The 20,234-nt window shown below is 45.0% G+C and overlaps 5 protein-coding genes across 5 annotated transcripts in view; 1 reads left to right on the forward strand and 4 right to left on the reverse strand.

Annotated features, from left to right (window-relative positions):
- Window positions 1–459: 459 nt before the first annotated feature.
- AK88_01086 (uncharacterized protein) lies at window positions 460–2,316 on the reverse strand (the record flags this gene model as incomplete). The annotated part of the gene is made up of 1 exon (XM_012478724.1): window positions 460–2,316. The coding sequence occupies one exon, from the start codon at window positions 2,314–2,316 to the stop codon at window positions 460–462; it is 1,857 nt and encodes a 618-aa protein (XP_012334147.1).
- An 800-nt stretch (window positions 2,317–3,116) lies between these two features.
- AK88_01087 (uncharacterized protein) lies at window positions 3,117–6,506 on the reverse strand (the record flags this gene model as incomplete). Its single annotated transcript, XM_012478725.1, has 1 exon — window positions 3,117–6,506. The coding sequence occupies one exon, from the start codon at window positions 6,504–6,506 to the stop codon at window positions 3,117–3,119; it is 3,390 nt and encodes a 1,129-aa protein (XP_012334148.1).
- A 797-nt stretch (window positions 6,507–7,303) lies between these two features.
- On the forward strand, window positions 7,304–7,909 carry AK88_01088 (uncharacterized protein; the record flags this gene model as incomplete). The annotated part of the gene is made up of 1 exon (XM_012478726.1): window positions 7,304–7,909. One exon carries the CDS (start codon window positions 7,304–7,306, stop codon window positions 7,907–7,909), a length of 606 nt encoding a protein of 201 aa, XP_012334149.1.
- Window positions 7,910–8,309: 400 nt separating this feature from the next.
- AK88_01089 (4-hydroxy-3-methylbut-2-enyl diphosphate reductase) lies at window positions 8,310–9,892 on the reverse strand (the record flags this gene model as incomplete). The annotated part of the gene is made up of 2 exons (XM_012478727.1): window positions 8,310–9,633; window positions 9,813–9,892. The coding sequence occupies 2 exons, from the start codon at window positions 9,890–9,892 to the stop codon at window positions 8,310–8,312; spliced, it is 1,404 nt and encodes a 467-aa protein (XP_012334150.1).
- Window positions 9,893–10,572: 680 nt separating this feature from the next.
- The window catches only part of AK88_01090 (uncharacterized protein), a gene marked incomplete at both ends in the record, with an annotated part of 11,934 nt that continues 2,272 nt past the window's right edge, over window positions 10,573–20,234 (reverse strand). The window contains 3 exons of the mRNA XM_012478728.1: window positions 10,573–10,915; window positions 11,068–13,759; window positions 13,868–20,218. Coding sequence (XP_012334151.1) covers window positions 10,573–10,915; window positions 11,068–13,759; window positions 13,868–20,218 — 9,386 coding nt within the window. The remainder of the gene's footprint in view (window positions 10,916–11,067; window positions 13,760–13,867; window positions 20,219–20,234) is intronic.

Below are 20,234 nucleotides of genomic sequence, written 5' to 3' on the forward strand. Positions count from 1 at the left end.
AAAAAAAAAAAAAAAAAAGTCACAACAACACACGGGCTTCCCTAAACTTTTCCATTTATCCATTTTTCTTTGGGGCAGCACATATATGTCGATCGGTATGGCTATTCAAAGGGATTTGCAAAATGGGAAGGCAACTCCCCACCATGAAATGTAGCAGCCCGCGTACACATGTGTCCTTTCACAAAAGGAGGCGGTCACTCCAATTTTGCAACTTCCCGTCTTGGAGGAAACATACAAACGGTATAAAACTATTTGCCCTTTTTTTTTTTTTTTTTTTTTTTTTTTTTTTTTTTTTGTCTTTCCCTCAAAACATTTCTCACACCACTTTGCGCCTTTGCGTTAGGGAGAACAATTAGAGGTTGTTCCTGAAAAGGGTGTATTGCCCCCCCCTCTTGGTTGCAGTTACGATGGAGATTATTGTTCACACGTTCACCGTTTCACGCCACCACGCTACCACCCTTACGTTGACGCATCCCCCCGAGTGGCTCTTCTGTAAGTAAGGAGGAGCAAGGGGGAAGTGGACGCCAAGAGAGCAATCACAATATAGGCAAACGGGTTGGGGTCACTGTTGCTATAGTCCACGATGAAATAATTATAAATGGGTATGTTCAGAAGGGAAAGCAACCCGCTGATCATGCTGGTGGTGCCTGCGATTTTCCCAAAATGACGTTTTGGAAACATCAGCTGGATGTAGCAATAGAGTTGTGTCGTATAGCACCCTGTTACTATGAGGTAGAACAGCGTACTTAAGTAGGCAAACAATTTACCCCTCATTGTGGCAAAAAGATACATGAACAGACTGCTCATGAGAAGGGATAGTATAAGAATAAGGATGTGAAACTTGCGAATGAGGAAACCGAAGGCTGCACAGGAAATCACTGATAGCGGTCCGAATATCTTTAGAACCTCCTGCACATCTGAATAATCTGCAAAAAATAACTTTGCACACTCGTTATAATTTACTAGCGATAAATTGTATATGGTGAAGTAGTAGCATATGCTGAGGTATCTGATGGAGAAGAAATTCGCTCCTGTTTCTTTACACTGGGTAGGTGTTGTAATATTTTTACAGATACTCTTGTGGTCCACATTTTTGTTTAGCTTCTCATCTAAATGAATTACTTCATTCTCATTTGATATGCCCCCTTGGACGGAGGAATTGAGGGCGCAACCTCCATCCATAATGAGAGAAGCCCCCCCCTTTTGTGAAAATACATCATTGGAGCCCTTTTCCCTGTTGGTCAAATTGCTTGATGTATGTGTGCCAACCTTCCTCAGTACGCACCCATTTGGGGAGGATAAGTTAAAGGATGATGAGGTGAAGACCCTTTCGATCATCAACTCGCGTAGGGTGTTGTTTTCTCCTTCCAGCTCATGTTCGTATTCTACATAGAGGGGAACAAGTGCTTCATCCGTTGCGTGGCTTCCACGGTGCAGACTAAGTTGGTCAACCTGGCTCGCGCAGGGACTATCATATGGGCCGTCAACAGGGTCATCCATGGGCTGCACGCCGGACACGACGTACCCCTCCAACTCCTCCATCGTCTGGTTGTGACTCCGCTGGACTTCTTCCACAACGGGCTCCCCACCGCTTATATGATTCAGGGGCAAAAAAATCAAAAGGACAAAGAAAAAGGGAACCAAAATGATCGCACAATATAGTAAGCAAATTAGCTGAAACGACTGAGCGTCATTTGGCGAGGTGAACATGTCCAAAAATATGGGCATGCTAAAACTTAAAGAAGCACAGCATCCCAAAATGACAGTATACATGGTATGATTTTCTTCGAATAAGTAAATTAAACTAAGAATTGGTATGTAGGAGGAGTCGGAAGAGAGCCCCAAAAATATTGCTCCAAAAATGATGGTGTTATTTTTGCCTTCTTTTTGTAACCCAATTAAAATCCACGAAATGATGTTAAAGGTGTGCCCAATTAACGCTGTTATTTTGGGTCCAAAATAATCAAAAAATACACCAGATATGGCTGACATGATAAAATTTGAGCACAGGATAATTGGGTATAAGGCTTGCACTCTCTTGTCCTGTTCTTTACAACTGTATGATTTACCCTCCCAGTTTTTTCTCCCTACCAAGCGCACACTGTTGCAATCGTCTATGTACACATTTCCGTGATAAAAAAAGTCGGACAAAGAAATCCAGTTAAAAAATATCCCTACGCAGGTCATTATGTACACACAGAACAACATCAACAGGGCATATTTTTTCCTAGTCGAAAATTTGCTAATGTCTACGCCTTTCCTAATGAAGTTTTCCACCGCCCCCTTTCTTTTCGTCTTCTTGCTTGATTCCTCCATTTTTGACTTTCCCCTCCCTATATGTGTTCGTGACCATCGGGTTTGGTTTTCCCCACTGGTTCCTTATCTTACTTGTACACTTTGTGTGTCCGCCTGTTCGGCTGGCACTCCCTGCCTTCGGAACGAGTGCAACAAATTGGTCCTTCCAAAAGTGGAGACGGGGAAGACGCACTCATTTGTACCTTCCCTGTGCTCACCAATTTGTGTGTGCAATGTGGCAAAAAAAAAAAAAAAAAGAGCACGTTTTTACCTGAACAAGTCAGAAAAAGGCAATCCAATTCAATGTAATTTTTTTTTTTTTTTTTTTTTGCAAAATGGCTACCTCGTCAGAGTGAAAGCTATCCATGTCCAAGGTGCCCATTAGATGGTCTACTGGACCGCGCCAATATGGGATTGATGCGGTATGTTTTTTCTTTTTACGATTGTGGGATGTACACTAGGATGAGGAATTTTAACTCAAAGCGGGGTTCCACGTGGGGCCCACTGGATGACGGTTCATTTGAGCACGAAAAAAAGGCGAAAAAGGAAAGAACGGTGAAGAAAGGGGAACAAAACTGGTAAACCAGGCAAAGAAGACGAATCAGACAAAAAAAGGTAAAACAGGCATTACTGCCACAACTGGCATAAGTAACATAACGAAGGATGCGGCATTTTCGAGCGACATCCCTCTGCACAACGCGAGGGGGCGAAACAGAGCACGCTTGCTGCGCCGTAGAGGCTTCCCTAATGCGACATCGATGCCGCTTCACTGTCACATCAGCGCGTTAACGCTACCTCCCTCGTAACACGCCGCGCAAACCCTATGGCTTCCCAGAGAGCAACCCCTCCAGGCGCTGGAACGACCTGGACTGCAGAAAGAAAAACCAGGGGACGCACACAAATTCCAAGTCGTACAGTACTTGCAGCACGTTATTGCGGAACTGTGTCCTTCCATTTTTGCACAAGCGCATGCCGTTATGTTCAATCTCGTAGTTGTTCTCATCGGTTGACATGTTGTAATGGTAAATCCCGTCCACCTCGAGCACAAGATGTGGTTCTCCTTTTTTGAGGACCAAAAAATCCACCACAAATCCGCGCTTCAAGAAATATTCTGACTTGTACATAATTTTTTTCTTCTTCAAATATTCACAAAGTTTGTACTGAAAACTGGACATGTGTACTTTTTGTTGGAAAGACATTTTGTTCCTTGTCACCGTTTCTTTAACTACACAATAGGGTATATAAAAAGAGGTGGGGATGCGAAGTTGTCCTTTCTTTAAATGAAAATTTTCTTTGTTTTTCTTGTAATACATATTTAAACACACTAACATTTGATTCAGCATGTTGTAGTCCTCCTCTCTCCAATCTACTTTGCTGGAAAATGTTCTCCTTAACAAGATGCACATTTTGGCAAAGGTGGTTATGGAGCTCTCCAGGAAGGCGCTACTTAAGAGTAGGGACCACGCGCACTTGGCGACTTTGTTGACTGTGTCCTGTTGATGGTTACTATACAGGTGTTCCATTTCTGCTGTGTTTCTTCTTCCAGTAGGGGGGTCTTCTATACAGCCGCTAGACCTATTTGACTCTTCCCCAAAGTGGGAATAATGGTCGTTTCCGATGTGATGTCTAGCGCCAGCACATTTATCACCATTAGCTTCATAAACCCAATTAGCACAATTGGAAGCTTCCTGTTGAGTTTCCCCCTTGCCCATGTCCCCCAGAAGTATTCGCAAGGCAAACTTCAAAAAGCTCATGGTTATTATATTGAAGTGGCAACATACAAACGTGATGGGGTACAGAGAGTGAATATCCACGTGCGGGAGGGTCTCCAGAATGGGGAGCAAATACAAAAGCAGGGTCTTGTTCACCACGTTGTTTTTGTAGTGTAGCAGGCAAATCTGAACAACAGTTTGGACCTTTATCTTGTCCTCTACATTATTTGGCCCTTCTGCAGCTTTCCCACTCTTTCTCACCTCCCCCCCTTTTAGTATGCGCCAAAAGGACTGATAAAAAAAGTCGTACAGTTCAACCGATAACGTGTTTATGGTGCTGGAGAGAGCGAAGAAAAAATTAACCAACCCTTGCATGGAGTCGATTTCGTTCTTTCTGTACAATATGGCTCGTTCCAATTTGTGCAGGTGCTGGAACAGGTGTGTCTTGGCTGCTTCGAGTTGTTCACGTGGGGAGGAGTCACACGCATCGCTGCTGGTCAATGTGTGTGACGTTCGTTGGGGCGGCACGTCGGTCAGGGGAATCTCCTTCCACGCGCAAAATTGGGGTCCACGTGGGTCACTCCCCGCACCTGTCGCAACACTAAGTTTCCCACCGATGCTTCCTCCCGGCACGCAGAAAAGCATATTTCCAGCCCCGACATACTTCACACTCGCCAGGGTATACCTCTGCACAATGTAGCAATATGTTGAATAAAAAACCATGATCAGTTGTTTCATCTGCACATGCCTAAAATTGCTGTTTACAAAATCGAAAAAGTGGGACAGGGTATTCATTTGGTCATACCCCAGGGAGAGTAAGCTTCTCAAGGACAGAACAACATTGGGCATGTTATTTAGGGTGAAGAAAAGGTTTCCTTTTTTTATGACCATCCTTTGAATAAAACACTGGACAAAGGGATCGTAGTGGTAGTTGGCATTAGCTAGCCCCACCAAAATGTCCACCCAATTTCGCACCTCCTCAGTGGTTGCTATTTTCATGCTTGTGGCTGTGTGCTGAATATCCCTCTTCTGTTTTTCTTCTTTCGTTGTGTAACTCCTGTGGGGATTAGGTCCACAACCCAATTTGAGGAGAAAACAATCAACGAGCAATCTGTACAGCTGATTATTCCGGACTGCTAATCTGGAGAAGTCCCTCACAAGGGAGGACAAATCTCGTTCGTTAGCGTCAACGAGCCATGTACTACATGGGCCTGGCCTTTCCTTCTTAACCAATGTGTTAGCAGCGAGGGGGTTGCCTCTCCGTTCGTAAGCAGCACCTGGGTAGGCAGCCCCTTCGCGGGTATCACCTTCGTGGGGAGCACCCCCTTGGGGGGGAAGGCCAACAGGGTAAGTCTGTCCACGCAAAAGCAAGTCCATGATGACCGCAAGGTGTGCCTCTTCCCTTGTCCCCTTCTGAAGACCATAATTCACTTTCAGATTTAAAAACCGGCACAATTTGAAGATGGTAAAATTATGGATCTCATTTGGGGGGGCCTCGATCTTTTTCAACAGCACTTCTATTATCGCGTCTTTGAATTTTCCTTCCCAATTTCGGCTTGCCATTTCGAGGAAGTTCAGGATTGTTTTTATGTCCAATGGGTGGCGTTCAATTCTCTGCAGGGTGTACCTCTGCACAGAGGTAACCATTTGGTTAATAGAAGAGGAGTTGAAAATTCGGAAGAGGTCGTTCGGGGAGGTGGTTTCCGTCGCCACTCGGGGGGGTTCCCCTACTGGACGATGTCCCACCCCGTGCCTCTTCCTTCCCCAATCGAAAAGATACTTGGCAAACCCGCTCGCATTGCACAACGCTGAGGTGGACAATTTCACCAAGTCGGCTTCCCCCATCCGGAGCGAAAGAACGGAGGAGACATACTGCCGCACGTCCACGTCATTACTTTGGGACCCCCCCAAATGCATAGCACGCCGCATATACATGTGTGCGAAGTAGATAAAGAGAGCCTTCCAATTTAAGACCACCTGTTCACTCATCAGTTTTTTCTTCTCCATAAGATTAACAATTTTGGCCATGGCCCAAATGAAGCCGATGGTGTGTTTTTCCTTCATTCTGGTGATACTCCCCTCATCGTATCGAACTTGTAGAATTATGCTGACTAGCAGATCCACAATTGCACTGCTGTTTCGTTCCTCAATCTGCTTAACTCCATTGATGAGGTTTATTACGTTACTTTTTTTTAAATCGGTTGCCTTGTCCTTTGTTGCGTCCCATTTTTTCTTTTTCTTTGTGAGGTCACAATGGGAGGAGAGTGTATCCCGACATCGTGGGTTGTAGGGGGGAGGGTCACATGTTGCAAATTTGGGGACATCCGCTTTCCCCCCGGTGGGGTGGCAGATCCGTTTGGTTGAGAAGAAGTAGCGTCCCTCTATGCCGCGTCTGCTCGTCCCGATGCTTCCCCCGCTTCTACCCCTCCTGCGGGTGGGCGGGACGATGGCGTTGGTGGCACGCTTGAGGGCGCTGCTCACCGGGGATGCGCGCTTCATTGTAGAAGTGGGTTTTCTTACGCATCAACTGGGTGTGTTCACTGAGGTTCGCCATTGGGCTCATAATAGGGTAGTGGAATGACTGGGGGGAAACAACAACAAAAAAAAAAAAAAAAAAAAAAGGGGTTTGCAGGTATTCATGGAAGCGAGGACACAACACCCATTATAAAGAATGGCCCACTTACGGGTAGGTTGTTTTGCTCCTGCGAGAGGTGGCTGACCTGTTTTTGTGCCTGGGGGTACAAGTGTGGATCTGTGGAGGGGGGTCGAGCGTACCGGATCCCCACATCCTACGCTACGCCCCCATGCGCACCCGGTGCAAAGTTTTTTTTCCGCGGGGTGAAAGCCTTATCCAATTTCGTTCATCCAGAGTCTCCGAAAGAATTCCCTCCTTGTGTAGATAGTACATTTTTTTGGTGACCTTTAAAAGTGCCCGCTGTTCGAAGTGATCCCCTCATCGTTGCATCTACCCCCCGCCAGTGATAAAAAGGAAGAACAAAAAAAAAAAAGGAAGAAAAAGAAGGAAAGAAAGAGGTATGCGCCTGTTGAGTGCGGCTGCGCAGGGGTTGTTACTGGGACGCCCTTCTCCAACGCAGTCGTTGTTGTGGGTTCCCCGTGTGACACATCCACGTGCGGTCCATCGCCACCTCGCACGGCCCCTGTTGGGATATGTGCCTTCCCCCGTGAGCCACTTTTCAACGAAGAGGAACAACTCGCCCCAGTACGAACACACAAGAAGAGCCCTCGTACAGCTGAACAAAACATACCATTCACAAACAAATTTCACAGAAGGAGAAATGGAGTTCTGTCAGGTAGATCTGGATGAGTTCTGTTATAAGCAATTTGATAAGACGAAGAAGTCCTGTTCATTTATACCTTACGATAAAAATGAGTTCATTGAAAAGGTAAATGAACTGATACGGCAAAAAAAAATTAAAGTAGTACCAGGGTATGCTGGTTTTTGTAAGCATATATTTATTGAAAATTTTACAGAGGCAACAGTGGAGACAATTGAAATTAACAACAAGAATAGGGACCTCATAAAAACCGATTACATATCTAGGAGGGATAATGAATTGCCTGTACTGATAAGGTGGATCTCAAAGAAGGATGTGAAGGACATCATCAAGGCCAAGTACCTGGATCTTATTTTGTATTCCAGGGAACAGATCGAAAAGGAGAATAAAGAAACCAAGACAGTACCTAATAAGAAGTCCAACTGCCTGTACTCCATCATTTGCATTAAGCCGCAAAACGTGGACTACGAACTACCTATGACTCCCATCACCATGCTGCGCAACACGCTCATCAGTGAAGGTGGCAGCGGCATCAACTTGAACCGCGACAAGTACCTCGAGTCGGTCAAGTATTGGCGCCACCATGTATCCATCATTGACAATTAAAAAAAGTAAAGCTATGTTTTGAGCGCAGTGTGGAAAGTACTTGCTAAATAGCTCACGCGATTGTAGTACCGCCCCTTTTTTTCCTTACGCAGTCTGCGTCCACGACGGATGCGATGAACCATCTTGCAAAAATGATAGGAAAAAAATCAGTTTTACTTAAATTGAAATAAACATTGTTGGTTCCACTCGGAAAGAGATGTGCAACTGTTAAGTGTTTTTTTTTTTTGTATGAACTGTTCATACGTTTTTTTTACTTTTTTACCTGTACGTACAGGTATTTTTTTTTTTTTCTCCACACACACACGCGCAATGAGCAGCCTTTGTGTGTGTGTGGGACGGTAGACAGTAAATGTGCTTTTTCGCCACGAAAGCGCCAAATTACCTCCCCCAGCGCATCACATCACGTCTGCTCGTCCTGCTCCTTCCTGCGTTCTTCGATAAGGCCCATCAAATTCTTGGGCAGCTTCCACTTGGGGACGTTCTCCTGGACAGGCTCGAACAGGCGCAACGTGTATCCGTAAGGCTCTTTCGTGAGCACATCAACAAACTTCTGTGTCAGTTCCTCAGGAGTGGAAGCAGCGGAGGTAAGGGCAATCTTCTTAACATCTCGCAGGGAGGAAAAATCAAAATCTTCTACACTGTTCATCAACACAGCAGGAGTGTTCCGCAGCTGTGAGGAGTACACTAATTTTTTTGCGTTCGACGATGACTGACTTCCAACAACGATAGTAAGATCGCACTCCTTACAAATCTGATTCAATGCCGTTTGTCTGTTCGTAGTGGCATAGCATATGGATCCACTTGGAATTGTTTCAATGTTTGGAAATTTCTCCTTTAGTCTCTTTATAATTAAAGCGCAGTCATCCATACTTAACGTAGTCTGGGTGACATAAAACAGTTTGTCCTTGTCCGAGAATGGTAAGTCTTCTATTTGATTTATATTTTCCACTACGTAAGTACAGTCTGGCGCTTCGTTAAAGGTACCGACTACCTCCACATGGTTTTTATAACCGATGAGTATAATTTTGTATCCTTCCTTTGCTTTCATCTGAACATATACATGTACTTTGTTAACTAAAGGACACGTCGCATCAATTTCGATGAGTTTTTTTTTTTTTGCAAGTTCTCTAATTTGTGGGCTAATTCCATGGGCTGAATAAATTAAAATATTTCCATCGGGCACTTCATTCACGTCTTCAATAAAGATTGCTCCCTTCTCTTCCAACTTCTTACACACAAAGTCGTTGTGAACGATTTTATGCTTTACATATATTGGTGGCTTAAACATTCGAAGACACTCCTCCACCGTTTCAACCGCTCTGCTGACCCCTTTGCAGAAACCTCTGGGACTTACAAGGTAAAGGATTTTCTCCCCCTCTTTGGGTATTACATCTCCACTGTGCGCCGTCTTCGGACAACCGCATCCCCCACATGCACTGGAGCCGCATTGGCCCCCTTCCTGACGCAGCCGCCACTCGGGGGGTCTCCTTATCGCGCCATTCAGAAAGGATAAGAAGTTTGGGAAATTTTTTCCCTTCCCCTTTTTTTGCTTCCCCTCCAAAGGAACGCTCCAACGATTTATAACTTCCACCACTGCGAGGGGCCCCCTCCTCCCTGAGGAAAAATCAGATACTCGGAGATGACCCTTCCGTAGACCATGTTCCACTCGCTTGGACTGTACCGCGGCGAGGATGACAACCAGGATGAGCAACAGGCAGCAGCACCTCCCAAGGGGGCGGTGAGTGATGCGCGCCGCTCGGGCCATTCGGTAAAGCCACATAGATTTGGAGGGGGGAGCGGCGCGAAGCCGAACTCGCCTTAAAGCGGATCCTCTAGCGCAATTCCCCCAGCAGCGCAGCCCCTACACGTGGCCTCCGCGTGACCCTCAAATGTAGCCTCCAACTTATCCTCCGTGTTGGAAGTATCCTTTGTCCCCTGTGTGCCTTTCTCTTCACCCCGGCGGAAAATGAGAGCTCTTGTCATTATCGCCCGCGTAGAGAGAGATAGAGGAAAAGTCGCTCTACCGCGGGGGTGTGTCAAGGTTTTCTCCCGCTTTGTAAAGGGGACCAACGTGTGCGAAGCGTACTGATATTATATTGTCGTTACGACTCCACTGCGACGGCGTTACAGAATGGTTAGGAAGTAGCTACGAAGTTGTGCTGAGCACTCACAGAGACATCACGCAGCATCGTGGAAAGCTTTGGTAAAAAAAAAAAAAAGGGGGAAAGTCACGTCCCTAACCACACATGCACCCAATCGGTGTCGCAAAAGGTAAAAAAAAAAAAAAATTGCAAAAACGGAGCCTTTTCACTTGGCTGCTTCACAAGACGTAAAAAGTTGTTGCAAGAATTCATCAGAATGTTAACGGAAAAGGATGGAATTAATAAAAAAAAAAAAAAAAAAAAAAAAAAAAATCAAATCAGGATACAGCAATGTGTGAACAGAGGCCAACTACGCACAAAATTTACGAGCCAAATTTCAACAACAATGTACCTACGACCACCGCCCTACTGGCACACACTTAAGCGAGTACAATCACACCACAAAAAAAAAAAAGGGAAGGAACAACAGCATGCATACAGGAACAAAGAAGCACATACCGTGTACATATGTGCACGCGTGTAAAATACGAGTGTTGTTGTGCCACACCCCCTCTTCCCCTCCTAGAAGTGAAGCGCAGGGGAGGGTGGTGCCTGCTTGCAACGGTAAAACAAAACATAAGGCGTATGGTCATTGGAAGGGTCCTTGGAAATTTTGTTTATAGATTTGGAGCTCGTCTTTGTAATTACCGAATCGTTTATCTGATACCAGTCATTCTTATTGTCCTCCGGATCCCGCTCAGACTTTTTCCCAATGAAGTAGTAATGGCCCGAGGAGGCAGACGAACCTCCGTGGATGATGCTTCCATACAATTTGTAATCAAAGTTGTTTACCACTATTTTGGAGTTGACCTTCACGTGCGTCTTTACCTTTTTCTTTTCGTTGGAGCTGAAGGACCAGTTGTACCTGCGGGGGATGAAGTGGAGTGGAAGTGGAAGAAGTGGAAGACGTGTGTATAACATTGACAAAGGGTGTGGGGCAGCATAACTACACGTCTGCGTAACGCCTTCGCCGCAAACATGGCTAACGCCGCTTCACCGCTCGTCAACGCCCCTTACCTATTGAGGATCAAGATGAGGTGGCAGGGCGGAGAAATGATTTCGTTCCACTTGAGGGCGTTCCGCCTCTTGTTGCACTTGGAGCACCGGTACTTGTTGGACCCATGAATTTTCTCCTTCTTCACAAAGGTGTCGAAAAACTTCTGAATTGATAATTTCTCCGATGCTTTCACAGGAACAGGAAATGACAAATCGTGAATGACTTCCTCCTTTTTCGAAACAAAAAAACATTTCTGACATTGCACCTTTTGCACAAGCACACCTGAAAATATAAGTCGGAGAAATTCTTTACTCGATCCTCCCAGTCGGTCGAATATATATCTCAACAATTCAGTAACGTCTTGTTGATGGCGATTGTTCAGTTCATGTGGGAGGAGACCCAATATGGAATCAGGCGAAACACAAGTCTTCTGCGTGGTCGTCATGATGATGTAAAAATTTTTTAACTCTTGTAGAAATTTCTCCGACTCTGCTAAGAATACATGATTCATGGGAGTTGTTCCGTAGAGAGTGTTAAGTCTGGTAAGCGTATTCATTTTCCCCACTGAATTGTTTACGTTATTTACTCCATCCATGGTGCTAAGTCCGTTTTGCATTGCTCCCTTTTGGGCATTCGTTCCGTTAAGAACAGCAGTAGACATCTCCTTCTCTGCAAATGGATTCGAATTGTGTTCCATTCCTCCCTCCTTGGAATCCCCTCGAATATTAAAAAGATATAAATTCACCACGAACGAGACAGTGCTGTATAAGGCTTGCAGGAGGCTATTCAAGTAGCATGTGTTTCCTAAGTTCACCAACCCAACAGGTGGAAATTTCAATTTACTCTGTGTCATTTTGTTCAATTCACAAGTATCTACTTTTAGCATCAGATATTTTGGGGCACCTCCACCTCCTCCTTCTCCTTGTCCCCTTTTCGATTTGATTTTCCTTCTTAGACTGCTGGTTGTGAAATCGACCTCCTGATAATTTTCATTAAGGGGATTATTTTTGATACAAATATTTCTACTCAGTGTGCTAGTACTAGCTGACGGGGGCATGTTGTTTTGCATCGGGTTCTCATACGGGAATTCATTTATGGGTCCGTTCATCGAGTGAGTGCCAATCTGTTCCGTTTGATTGGCGACGCCATTGGGATCATTTACATCGCGTGTTGCAGTAGCGTTGTTTTTCATCGACTCTTTTTTCCTTTCCCTCTTCCTATTTTCATTGCTCACGTGTAGTCCCTTCTCTGCCTTTTCATCTTCAGACTCCAACACCCCGAGTGATGGAAATTTCTTCATCACATTGTTCTCACTTGCAAAGGGGTCAGACTGCATCATCATAGCAGTAACATTTCCCCCCTCACTACTCTTCTTCCCATGCAGCAAGTCCTTCATCCCTCCATTTTTATGCTCCTTATTCATGTGATAATTTTGGCTAGACGAATTTTGCCTCGAGATGGAAGAGTCCATGGGGAAATTTCCAACCCGCATAGGGTTCGACCCAAATAGTTCTTCTTTCGAATCTTGTGGGCATGTCGATCCACTGGTCTCTCCTACAGTTCCACCTGCTTCCTTACTCTGAGAATTTTCTTCCTCCATGTTGTCACCGTGGGTAGCATCCTCCTCCTGTCCACCTAGCGACGTGGAACCCTTCTTCCTTGAAAGGATCTTCTCCTCAAGTGGGTTGTTGAAGTGCAAACTTGTTATGTACTCCTTCACATTACAATTTTCATCCAACGAGGCTCTTCCCTCTGAGTTATTTTCGCTGTCGTAATTTTTAAACATGTCATCGTATGTAATGCAGTTTTCATCAGTGTCGTCCTCACTCCTGCAGAGAGTTGCCTTGATCGGTGTCACGCTCATTAAGGCCGTGTTACCCATATGGTGGTTGTCATTATAAGTGTGGTGGTGGCCATTGCTCTGGAGGATCCTATCACCTCTTCCTCTTCCTCCACTCGCAAAAAAAGCGTCATCCTCCTGTGTCCTGTCTCCATTGAACCCACTTCTCCCCATCGTCTGCTTCCTATCTGAATATAAATTAAACTTGCCATTCGCGTAAAAATGTTCCAAGCTGTTTATCTTCTTATCCGTTCCAGGTGGTATCACTCCCCTGTTTTGTGAGTTGCATGTACTGCTCCTCATGTAGGGTCTGTCTCCAAAGGGGGGCTGGAAGCGTTCAGGGAGGCTCTCTTGGGGGCATCGATCATGGAGGTTCCTTCCGTGTGTCATATCACCCACACGTGGAGGATTGCTCATCCCCCATAGCTGATGCGTAGTGGTGACACCAGGAAGAAATGCTCTGCCCATGGGGGAAGAAGCCTGAATTTGTTCCAAGTCATTAAGTATATTCTGAAGGAGGGTCATAATCTCTACGTCAATTTCATGCTCAATAAATTTCCACAGAAAAAAGTACCTCTTAAAAAAGGGGATGAAATACACCAACACCATATTAGCATTTTTAAAAGTCCTGAACCCTAGCTTGTGATTATTTAAAAAATAATTAAATTGTTCCAAACATGATTTAGCATTCAGTAGGTTAGATATTCTACATATAACAATTTTGATGCATATTCCTAAGAGGAGTATATTTTCCATTTCGCTGTTATCATTTGGGTATGCGTTTCTCTGGGTGTTTGGCGCGAAGGTGGGCGGCTGTGGGCTTCCTCCCTGACTGGCGGCTTCAACTGGCTTATCCGTTTGGAGGAAGGGTTCTGCAAAGTGTGTGGTGTAAGGCGGGGTGTGCAAAGGATGTCGTTCTACGCCATCGGTGTTACATGGCCGATGCGATGTGCAGGTAAACACCCCTCTGTAGCGCTCACCCGTTGGGCAAACTTCATTCGTGCCCATACTTTGTAGTGTGCTCAGCGGGAGGCTTCCAACTACGCTACAGTTGAGCTTTGGTCTCGCCGCTATATTAGCCTCTCCTGTACCTGGTCGTCTGGCCGAAGGGCCACCCCCCAAAAAGGCGTCAAAGTAGCTGTTGCTGCGCATCTCGTTGCTAACAAAATCATCGAAGTTGAAATTGTTAATTATGTTTTCCAGGTCGAACAGGTTGAGGTACCCGTCTCCCTCATCCTCCTGCGTGTCGTCCTTGTTGGAGGAGCAATTGGACAGGGATGTACTCCTTGGTGGAGGAGCGGCATCCGTTGTTTCCGCTCCCGGTGTCGCTGCTACACCCTCCGCTGGTACGGTCTTCTTCAAGTAAAGTGCACCACGTTCCATCCCCTTATTGACACACGCATATTCATAAAAAGCCCTAAAAAAAATGAGCATAAAATCATAGTAGTAAAATTTGCTCTTATGCAAAAAGGCAAAGTCATTAATCTTTTTCGTGTCCCAAAAAAGGATACACATGACATTCCAGATGGAGATAAATTGATTAACATCGATTTTGTTCATTTCTACAAATTCCCTTGAATATTTTTTTAATTCATTTTCTTCAATCAAGTACAATGAGTAAATCAAATCATTTGAACATTCTTCTTTATATTTAATTATATGCTTCAAAAAGTATGTGAAACAAATTTTTTGCAAATGCACATTTTTCTTTTTCTCTGCTTGTAATAAGTAAAGTAAATTTTTTTTTTTATTTAAATCGTCTGTCCTGCTATTGAGCCAATTAAAAATTATTTTAAGAAAAGATTTCTTCGGGCGAGAGGTGTAGATATTGGACCAGATGGAAATAACTAAGCTGCGTATTTTACTTGCTTTTAAATGATTAATATTTTTTTGTTTTTCATTTTTTAAACATAACTTTAGTAACGTTTTACACTCTTTGTATCCAACACACTTGAGCTTATCTATGCTTTTCCACAGGTCGTTTGCGTCCCCCTTTTCTGCCCTGACCATGTGTCTCTTCCTTTCACAAAAGCAATTGTCGCTGGAGTCCACACTGGAATGGTACCCCTCGAAAAATACATCAAACATTTTGTCCTTTATATTTCCCTCGCGCACGCTGCCGTTCACTTTATCACTAACGCGATCGCTGACCCGATCGCTAGCCCTATCACTAGCCTTATCCGTAGCAGCTTTGTCTGCCACTTCCGCCGCCGTTTCATCACCATGGGCTGTTTCCCCTTTGGATGCACGGGCCGCTTCCACACTACACTCGCCCTCCTCAACGTCAATACTTCCCCTCTTGCCGTCACTCCCAACAGCACTTTTAACACAATTCTTGTAGTACTCACTGGAGTGGGTACCACTGGAAAATTTGAACTTGTAAAAAATGTATGTCTTCAAAAACCACTCCGCATACCTAAAGTCAACTTTATCATTAAACAAATAAACCAAGTCCTCTGAATTGAAATTTCTTTCGAACAGTTCGTTGTCTAGGATGAACAAATAAAATAAGCAGATAATACAAGCGACGTATAACTGGGGGTACACATAAAGTGTATTTAAAATTTCATTGATCATGAGTTTTTTTTCATCACTTGAGGAATAATACAAAATTTTCCTGACTTTATATATTTTGTCTTCGTTGCTTAACTCTAGAGAGAGCAAGATATTCTTTACGTTTTTGTAACTCTTTCCCGGACCCCACAGCTGGTGTTCAGCACTCTGCATTTGTTCCTCATTCTGCACCTGTTCCTCAGTTTGGTGACCTTCACCGCTTTGTCCCTGTGTTGCGTCCTTTTTGGCCTTGTCGCGTGGAGCATCCTTACTCGAACGACCACCTGCACGGTCTGTCACCACATCCGACGCTCTTCCCGCAGAAAGGGTCTTCTCTTCCCCCCTACGTCTTCTAGCCCCCTCAGCTGGATCATCTGTGTAGTGGCCACGCTCTCCATCCACGGCACCTTTTCCATCCTGCATATCATCTGCACCACTTGCATTCCCCACACTATCTGCCTCCTCCGCATCATCTGCGGCACCATCTCCAGCGCCATCACCCCTGCGCGCTCGCCGGGCCGCTCTTCTGTTTTCCCCGCCCGAGTCGGAGCCAAAGCCAGCGCCAAAGCCTGTGCCAAACCACGCGCCGAACCCAGAATCGAATCGCTCTCCACTATCCTTCCTTCCGCGTGCCCCTTTCTTTCGGTGGTCGCCCTTTCCACTTTTGCCATCCTCCTTAATGGAGCTGGGGTAAAAATTTAAAGAGTCACTGTTTCGTTTATTTAGACCAAAAAAATTATCAAATCTGAGTCCTCGGCTAGTTTTGTGGCTAGCCGTTTTGTTGTTCGTCATGTGTGAATGTTCATACTCATCATAGGAATTTTTTTTTTTTTTTTTTGAATCAAATTCTGCTTCTTCCTCTGCCTTCTCTACATAATCGTCTTCCCTCTTTGGGTCGTAATTTGTGTCGGCGTTTTTTCTTTCAATTAATCTTTTTAAACTTAGGAAATTGTTCGAAAAAAATTCGAGACTTTTGTTCAGGTGCAATCCTCCTACTGCTAATCCTCCACTGCTGCTATTATTTCTGTGTGCTGGAGGTACGCCACTTGCTTCATCATAAAAGGAGTGGACTCTGTCTCTCGCCCCTACTCTACTTCTGCTTTTACACTTTTTAAATCTTTCATCCTCTTCAAAATTTACATCTTTCACTTTTACGTGAGATTCTCTTTTTTTCTTTTCATGGTGGAAGGTGTAGTAATCCTCTTCGTCCTTGGCGTGTGTGGAATGGAAGGTGTTTTGATGGCTTGCATGCCTTCCCGTCTTGGCGTCCGCTTTGTAATCCCCCTTGTAGTCGACTGTGGAGTCCCCCCTGGAGCCCCTTTTGAAGCTCGTTCTTTTCTCCTCCTCCTTATCGTGGGACTTTTTCTTCCTATGTGTGATATCAACAGGGGTGCCACTTTTGTGTGTTCCTTTTTTCTTTTCTCCACTGGGTAGGCTCTCCTTGGATGTCTTCTTCTGCAGAATTTCATTTCTCAGCAGTTCAATTTCGGTGTTTATATTTTCCGCTCGAATGGCTTTTGAAATATTCCTGAGCATGCGTTTTTCTCTTGCGTCCCTGTGGTGTCGATCATTTCGTTCTTCTTGTCCTTCCTCCTCCCCGTCTTCCTCTCCCTGTTGAGTAAAATGGTGAGAAAAGTCTTTACCGTTAAGACTTTTTTTATACATTTGATTATCCAGGACTGAACCAAAGAACTCCTTCATGTATTCTTCCCTCAACTCTTCTTTTTTTCTTCTACTAGTCTTTCGTTTCCTTTTTGCCTTTTCTGCGTTTACTCCTTCATCATGGTTCTGCACTTCATCTGGGTAAGCCAGGATCCCCTTATGGAGATTGACCCCTCGTAAGTCGTGAAGCATGTCCATGTAAATATTTTCAGCAAGGGGATCATCTCCCATGACACCGTCGCGATGGCGACCTCTCCTATTATGGTAAGGGAAATCTCCCGCATTATCATCACAAAAGTCATCGTCCTCCAGTGAGCAAATGGAATTGTTTTGGGTTCGACTTCCATTCCTCTTATGATCCCTCGTGCTTCTACGTTTGTGGAGTTTATTCTTCTCCTCGACAATCTTCACCTTTTCGAGCTTTCCACTTTTGCTCTTCTTGGCGAGTTCTCCTTGCAGTTTTTTTTTCTTCTTTCTCTCTTTGTGGCTTCCACTCGCACCTTGCGTTTTTTCCATGTGGTCCCCATTGTGAAGATCTTCATGATCAAAACTATCACCACCTCCTTCCGCGCCTCCCCCCTCATCATAGTCGCCATACTCATCACTTTCTTCTTTATCCACATCTTCCCCCCCTGTGCCCTTTCTACCTCTACCCACTTGGTCGTCTTCTTCCTCCTCCTCCTCTTCCTCCCCTTCATCATCGTCTTCATCCTCATCTCCCTCTTCCTCCTCCTCATTTTCTTCTTCCTCCTTGAAGCTCTGGCTCGCCCCTGTAATGCTCTTTCCAGCACTGCTACTTTTCCTGTCCCCCCACTTGTCCCTTTTGAAACTATAACTTTTGGTAAGTTCATCCTCCTGGTGAGCGGAGTTATTTCGGTGCTTTGAATGTTTTGCATTTTTCACATCTGCGAAATAGGACAGCTCATGAAATTGATCAAAAGTACTGTGTTGCCTAGTTGATTTTTTTTTTTTTTTTTCTTTTTTTTTTTCATCATTTAACAATAACATGTCTTTAAAAAAATCTTGGTTGAAGGTTAAGTTGGATCCGTTCATGCTATACATGTTGCTCATATTTTTGTGAAGCAATTTCTTCGAGTTGTTTGCTTCGTATTCAAAATAGTCTTTTTCGTTTTGCACCGTTTTGTTGCTGAAGAGGGTGGGCTTCACGAACGAATCGCCAAGCGCCAGCAAGTCGCCACGCTGCATCAGGTCACCACGCTTCACCAAGTCTCCACCCTTCACCAAGTCTCCACCCTTCACCATGTCGCCACGCGTCATCAAGTCGGCACCCTTCACCATGTCATTCCAAACTAACAAATCTGACTTCTCCTTCGCGGCACCCTCCGCATATCCAATTTGTTTCATCCTCTGCACACTTCCTCCACTCGATTCTTGTCTTACATGTTTGTTGCTTCCTTCTGTGTGTTTTTTTTTCCCATCGCCGCCCCCCTCGGAGGCGTCCACATCTGGTACTGACTTTTGTCCCTTCTTATTCTTTTCTACATCATGTGCATGTGTCACTGCTTCGTTTATCCCGCTTCCCTTTTCTTTTCCAGTCGAGTGGGTTTTCTCTTGTTGATTATCTCCAATAGGAACGACCCCAGTACTGTCCGTATCGTCGTTTGCACCTACCCCTTTGCCACGACTTCGAACAGAATCTTTCGCGGGGACGTCTCTAACTTGTACCTTGTCCATAGATTCGGTATTATTATATTGGTTAAAACTGTATGAGAGTTGCTCCAGGGATTCCACCCCTTTGTCACCTGCGTTTGCATCACGGGGGGGTACGTGTCCCTTGGTGTTAGTGTACCCATCAGTTGTTAACATGGTGTTGAGGTGATTCTTTAACGAGAAATCTTTACGTACATTTTCGTTCACATCTCTGTCTAATACTCTACTGCGTGAGCCTCCAAAAGGGCCGTCCCTGTTCTTGTTCTCCTTCTTCTTCTCCCCCTCCTCCTCTTCTTCTTCTTCTTCTTCTTCCTCCTCCTCCTCATCATCATCGTCTTCATCGTCATCCTTCCCCCTTGCATCCTCCATCTTGTCCTTGTTAAACGAAAACAAGGATTGCAAATTTTGGTATTCCCTTATGAAATTTTCATACACATTATCCTTGACAGACGTTTTTTTTTCATCATGTACACTTGCCTCATCGTTAATCTCACTTGAGTTTTTTTTTTTTTTTTGAGGGGAGCTAGCTATTATGTGTGTATATTTGGATGTACTTCTCTCAGCTTCTTTTTCGTGGGGGCTACTCGGGGGATGGCCCCGTTGGTCCCCTTCTGCGACACATTCTCTTTCAGGTAAACTTCCGTCCATATCATTTTCCTTTGAATTTTTTTTTTTATTTTTTTTGCCCCTCTGTTCGAATTCCTTCTGAGGGTGGTGGCTTTCCTCCTCAAAGTCCTCCGCGTCGGGGAGGGAGTAACTATTATTGTTCATTGTGCGTTCTCCTGCAGGATGGCTCTGCCTGGAGATTTTTTTTGTAAAGTGGGCGTCCCTGTCCACACGATCGTTTGGGGGTGCCCTGCTGACTTCACTTTCGATGTGGTTACCACTTCGTATTGTAACCTTTTTTGACTTGGCCACAACACGTGCGTTATGGTTTTGTGAAACGGAGGGGAACTTTTCTCCCTCAATTTCGTTACTCAAAAAAATTGTTTCACCCAAGAGAGGGCCTTCGTCGCGTCGGCTGCGCCGGTCGCGGTTGCTACGTTTGCAACCACTATCACCGCTTCTATGGCTGCGCCTGTGTTTTTCCCTTGCGCTTTTGCCAGAAGCTTCGTCGCCTCTCCCGTTCCTCACAAAGTCCCACTCGGGTACAGGGGCACGCGAATCATCATGCAGCGTCCCCGTTCTTTTGCCCTGTGTATAATTTTTCGTGCCTGCCTCGCGCGAACTGCAGTTCCCGCTGTGGTCATTCGTTTCCACGGTGTCCTCCTTTCCGTTGCCGTTTTTTCTGCTTTTTTTTTTTTTTTCTTGCTTTTGCCTTTGGCGCTGGGATTCGCCAACGACTTGGTTTTCGTCTTCGCCTTCGTCTCCGTCTGCGTCCTCTTTTTCCTTTTCCTTTTCCTTTTCGTTTTCGTCTCCGCTTTCGTCTGCGTCTCCGTCTTCTTCTGCAAAGTATTTGCT

This window comes from Plasmodium fragile (assembly GCF_000956335.1).
Source record: "Plasmodium fragile strain nilgiri unplaced genomic scaffold supercont1.9, whole genome shotgun sequence".
NCBI lineage: Eukaryota > Apicomplexa > Aconoidasida > Haemosporida > Plasmodiidae > Plasmodium > Plasmodium fragile.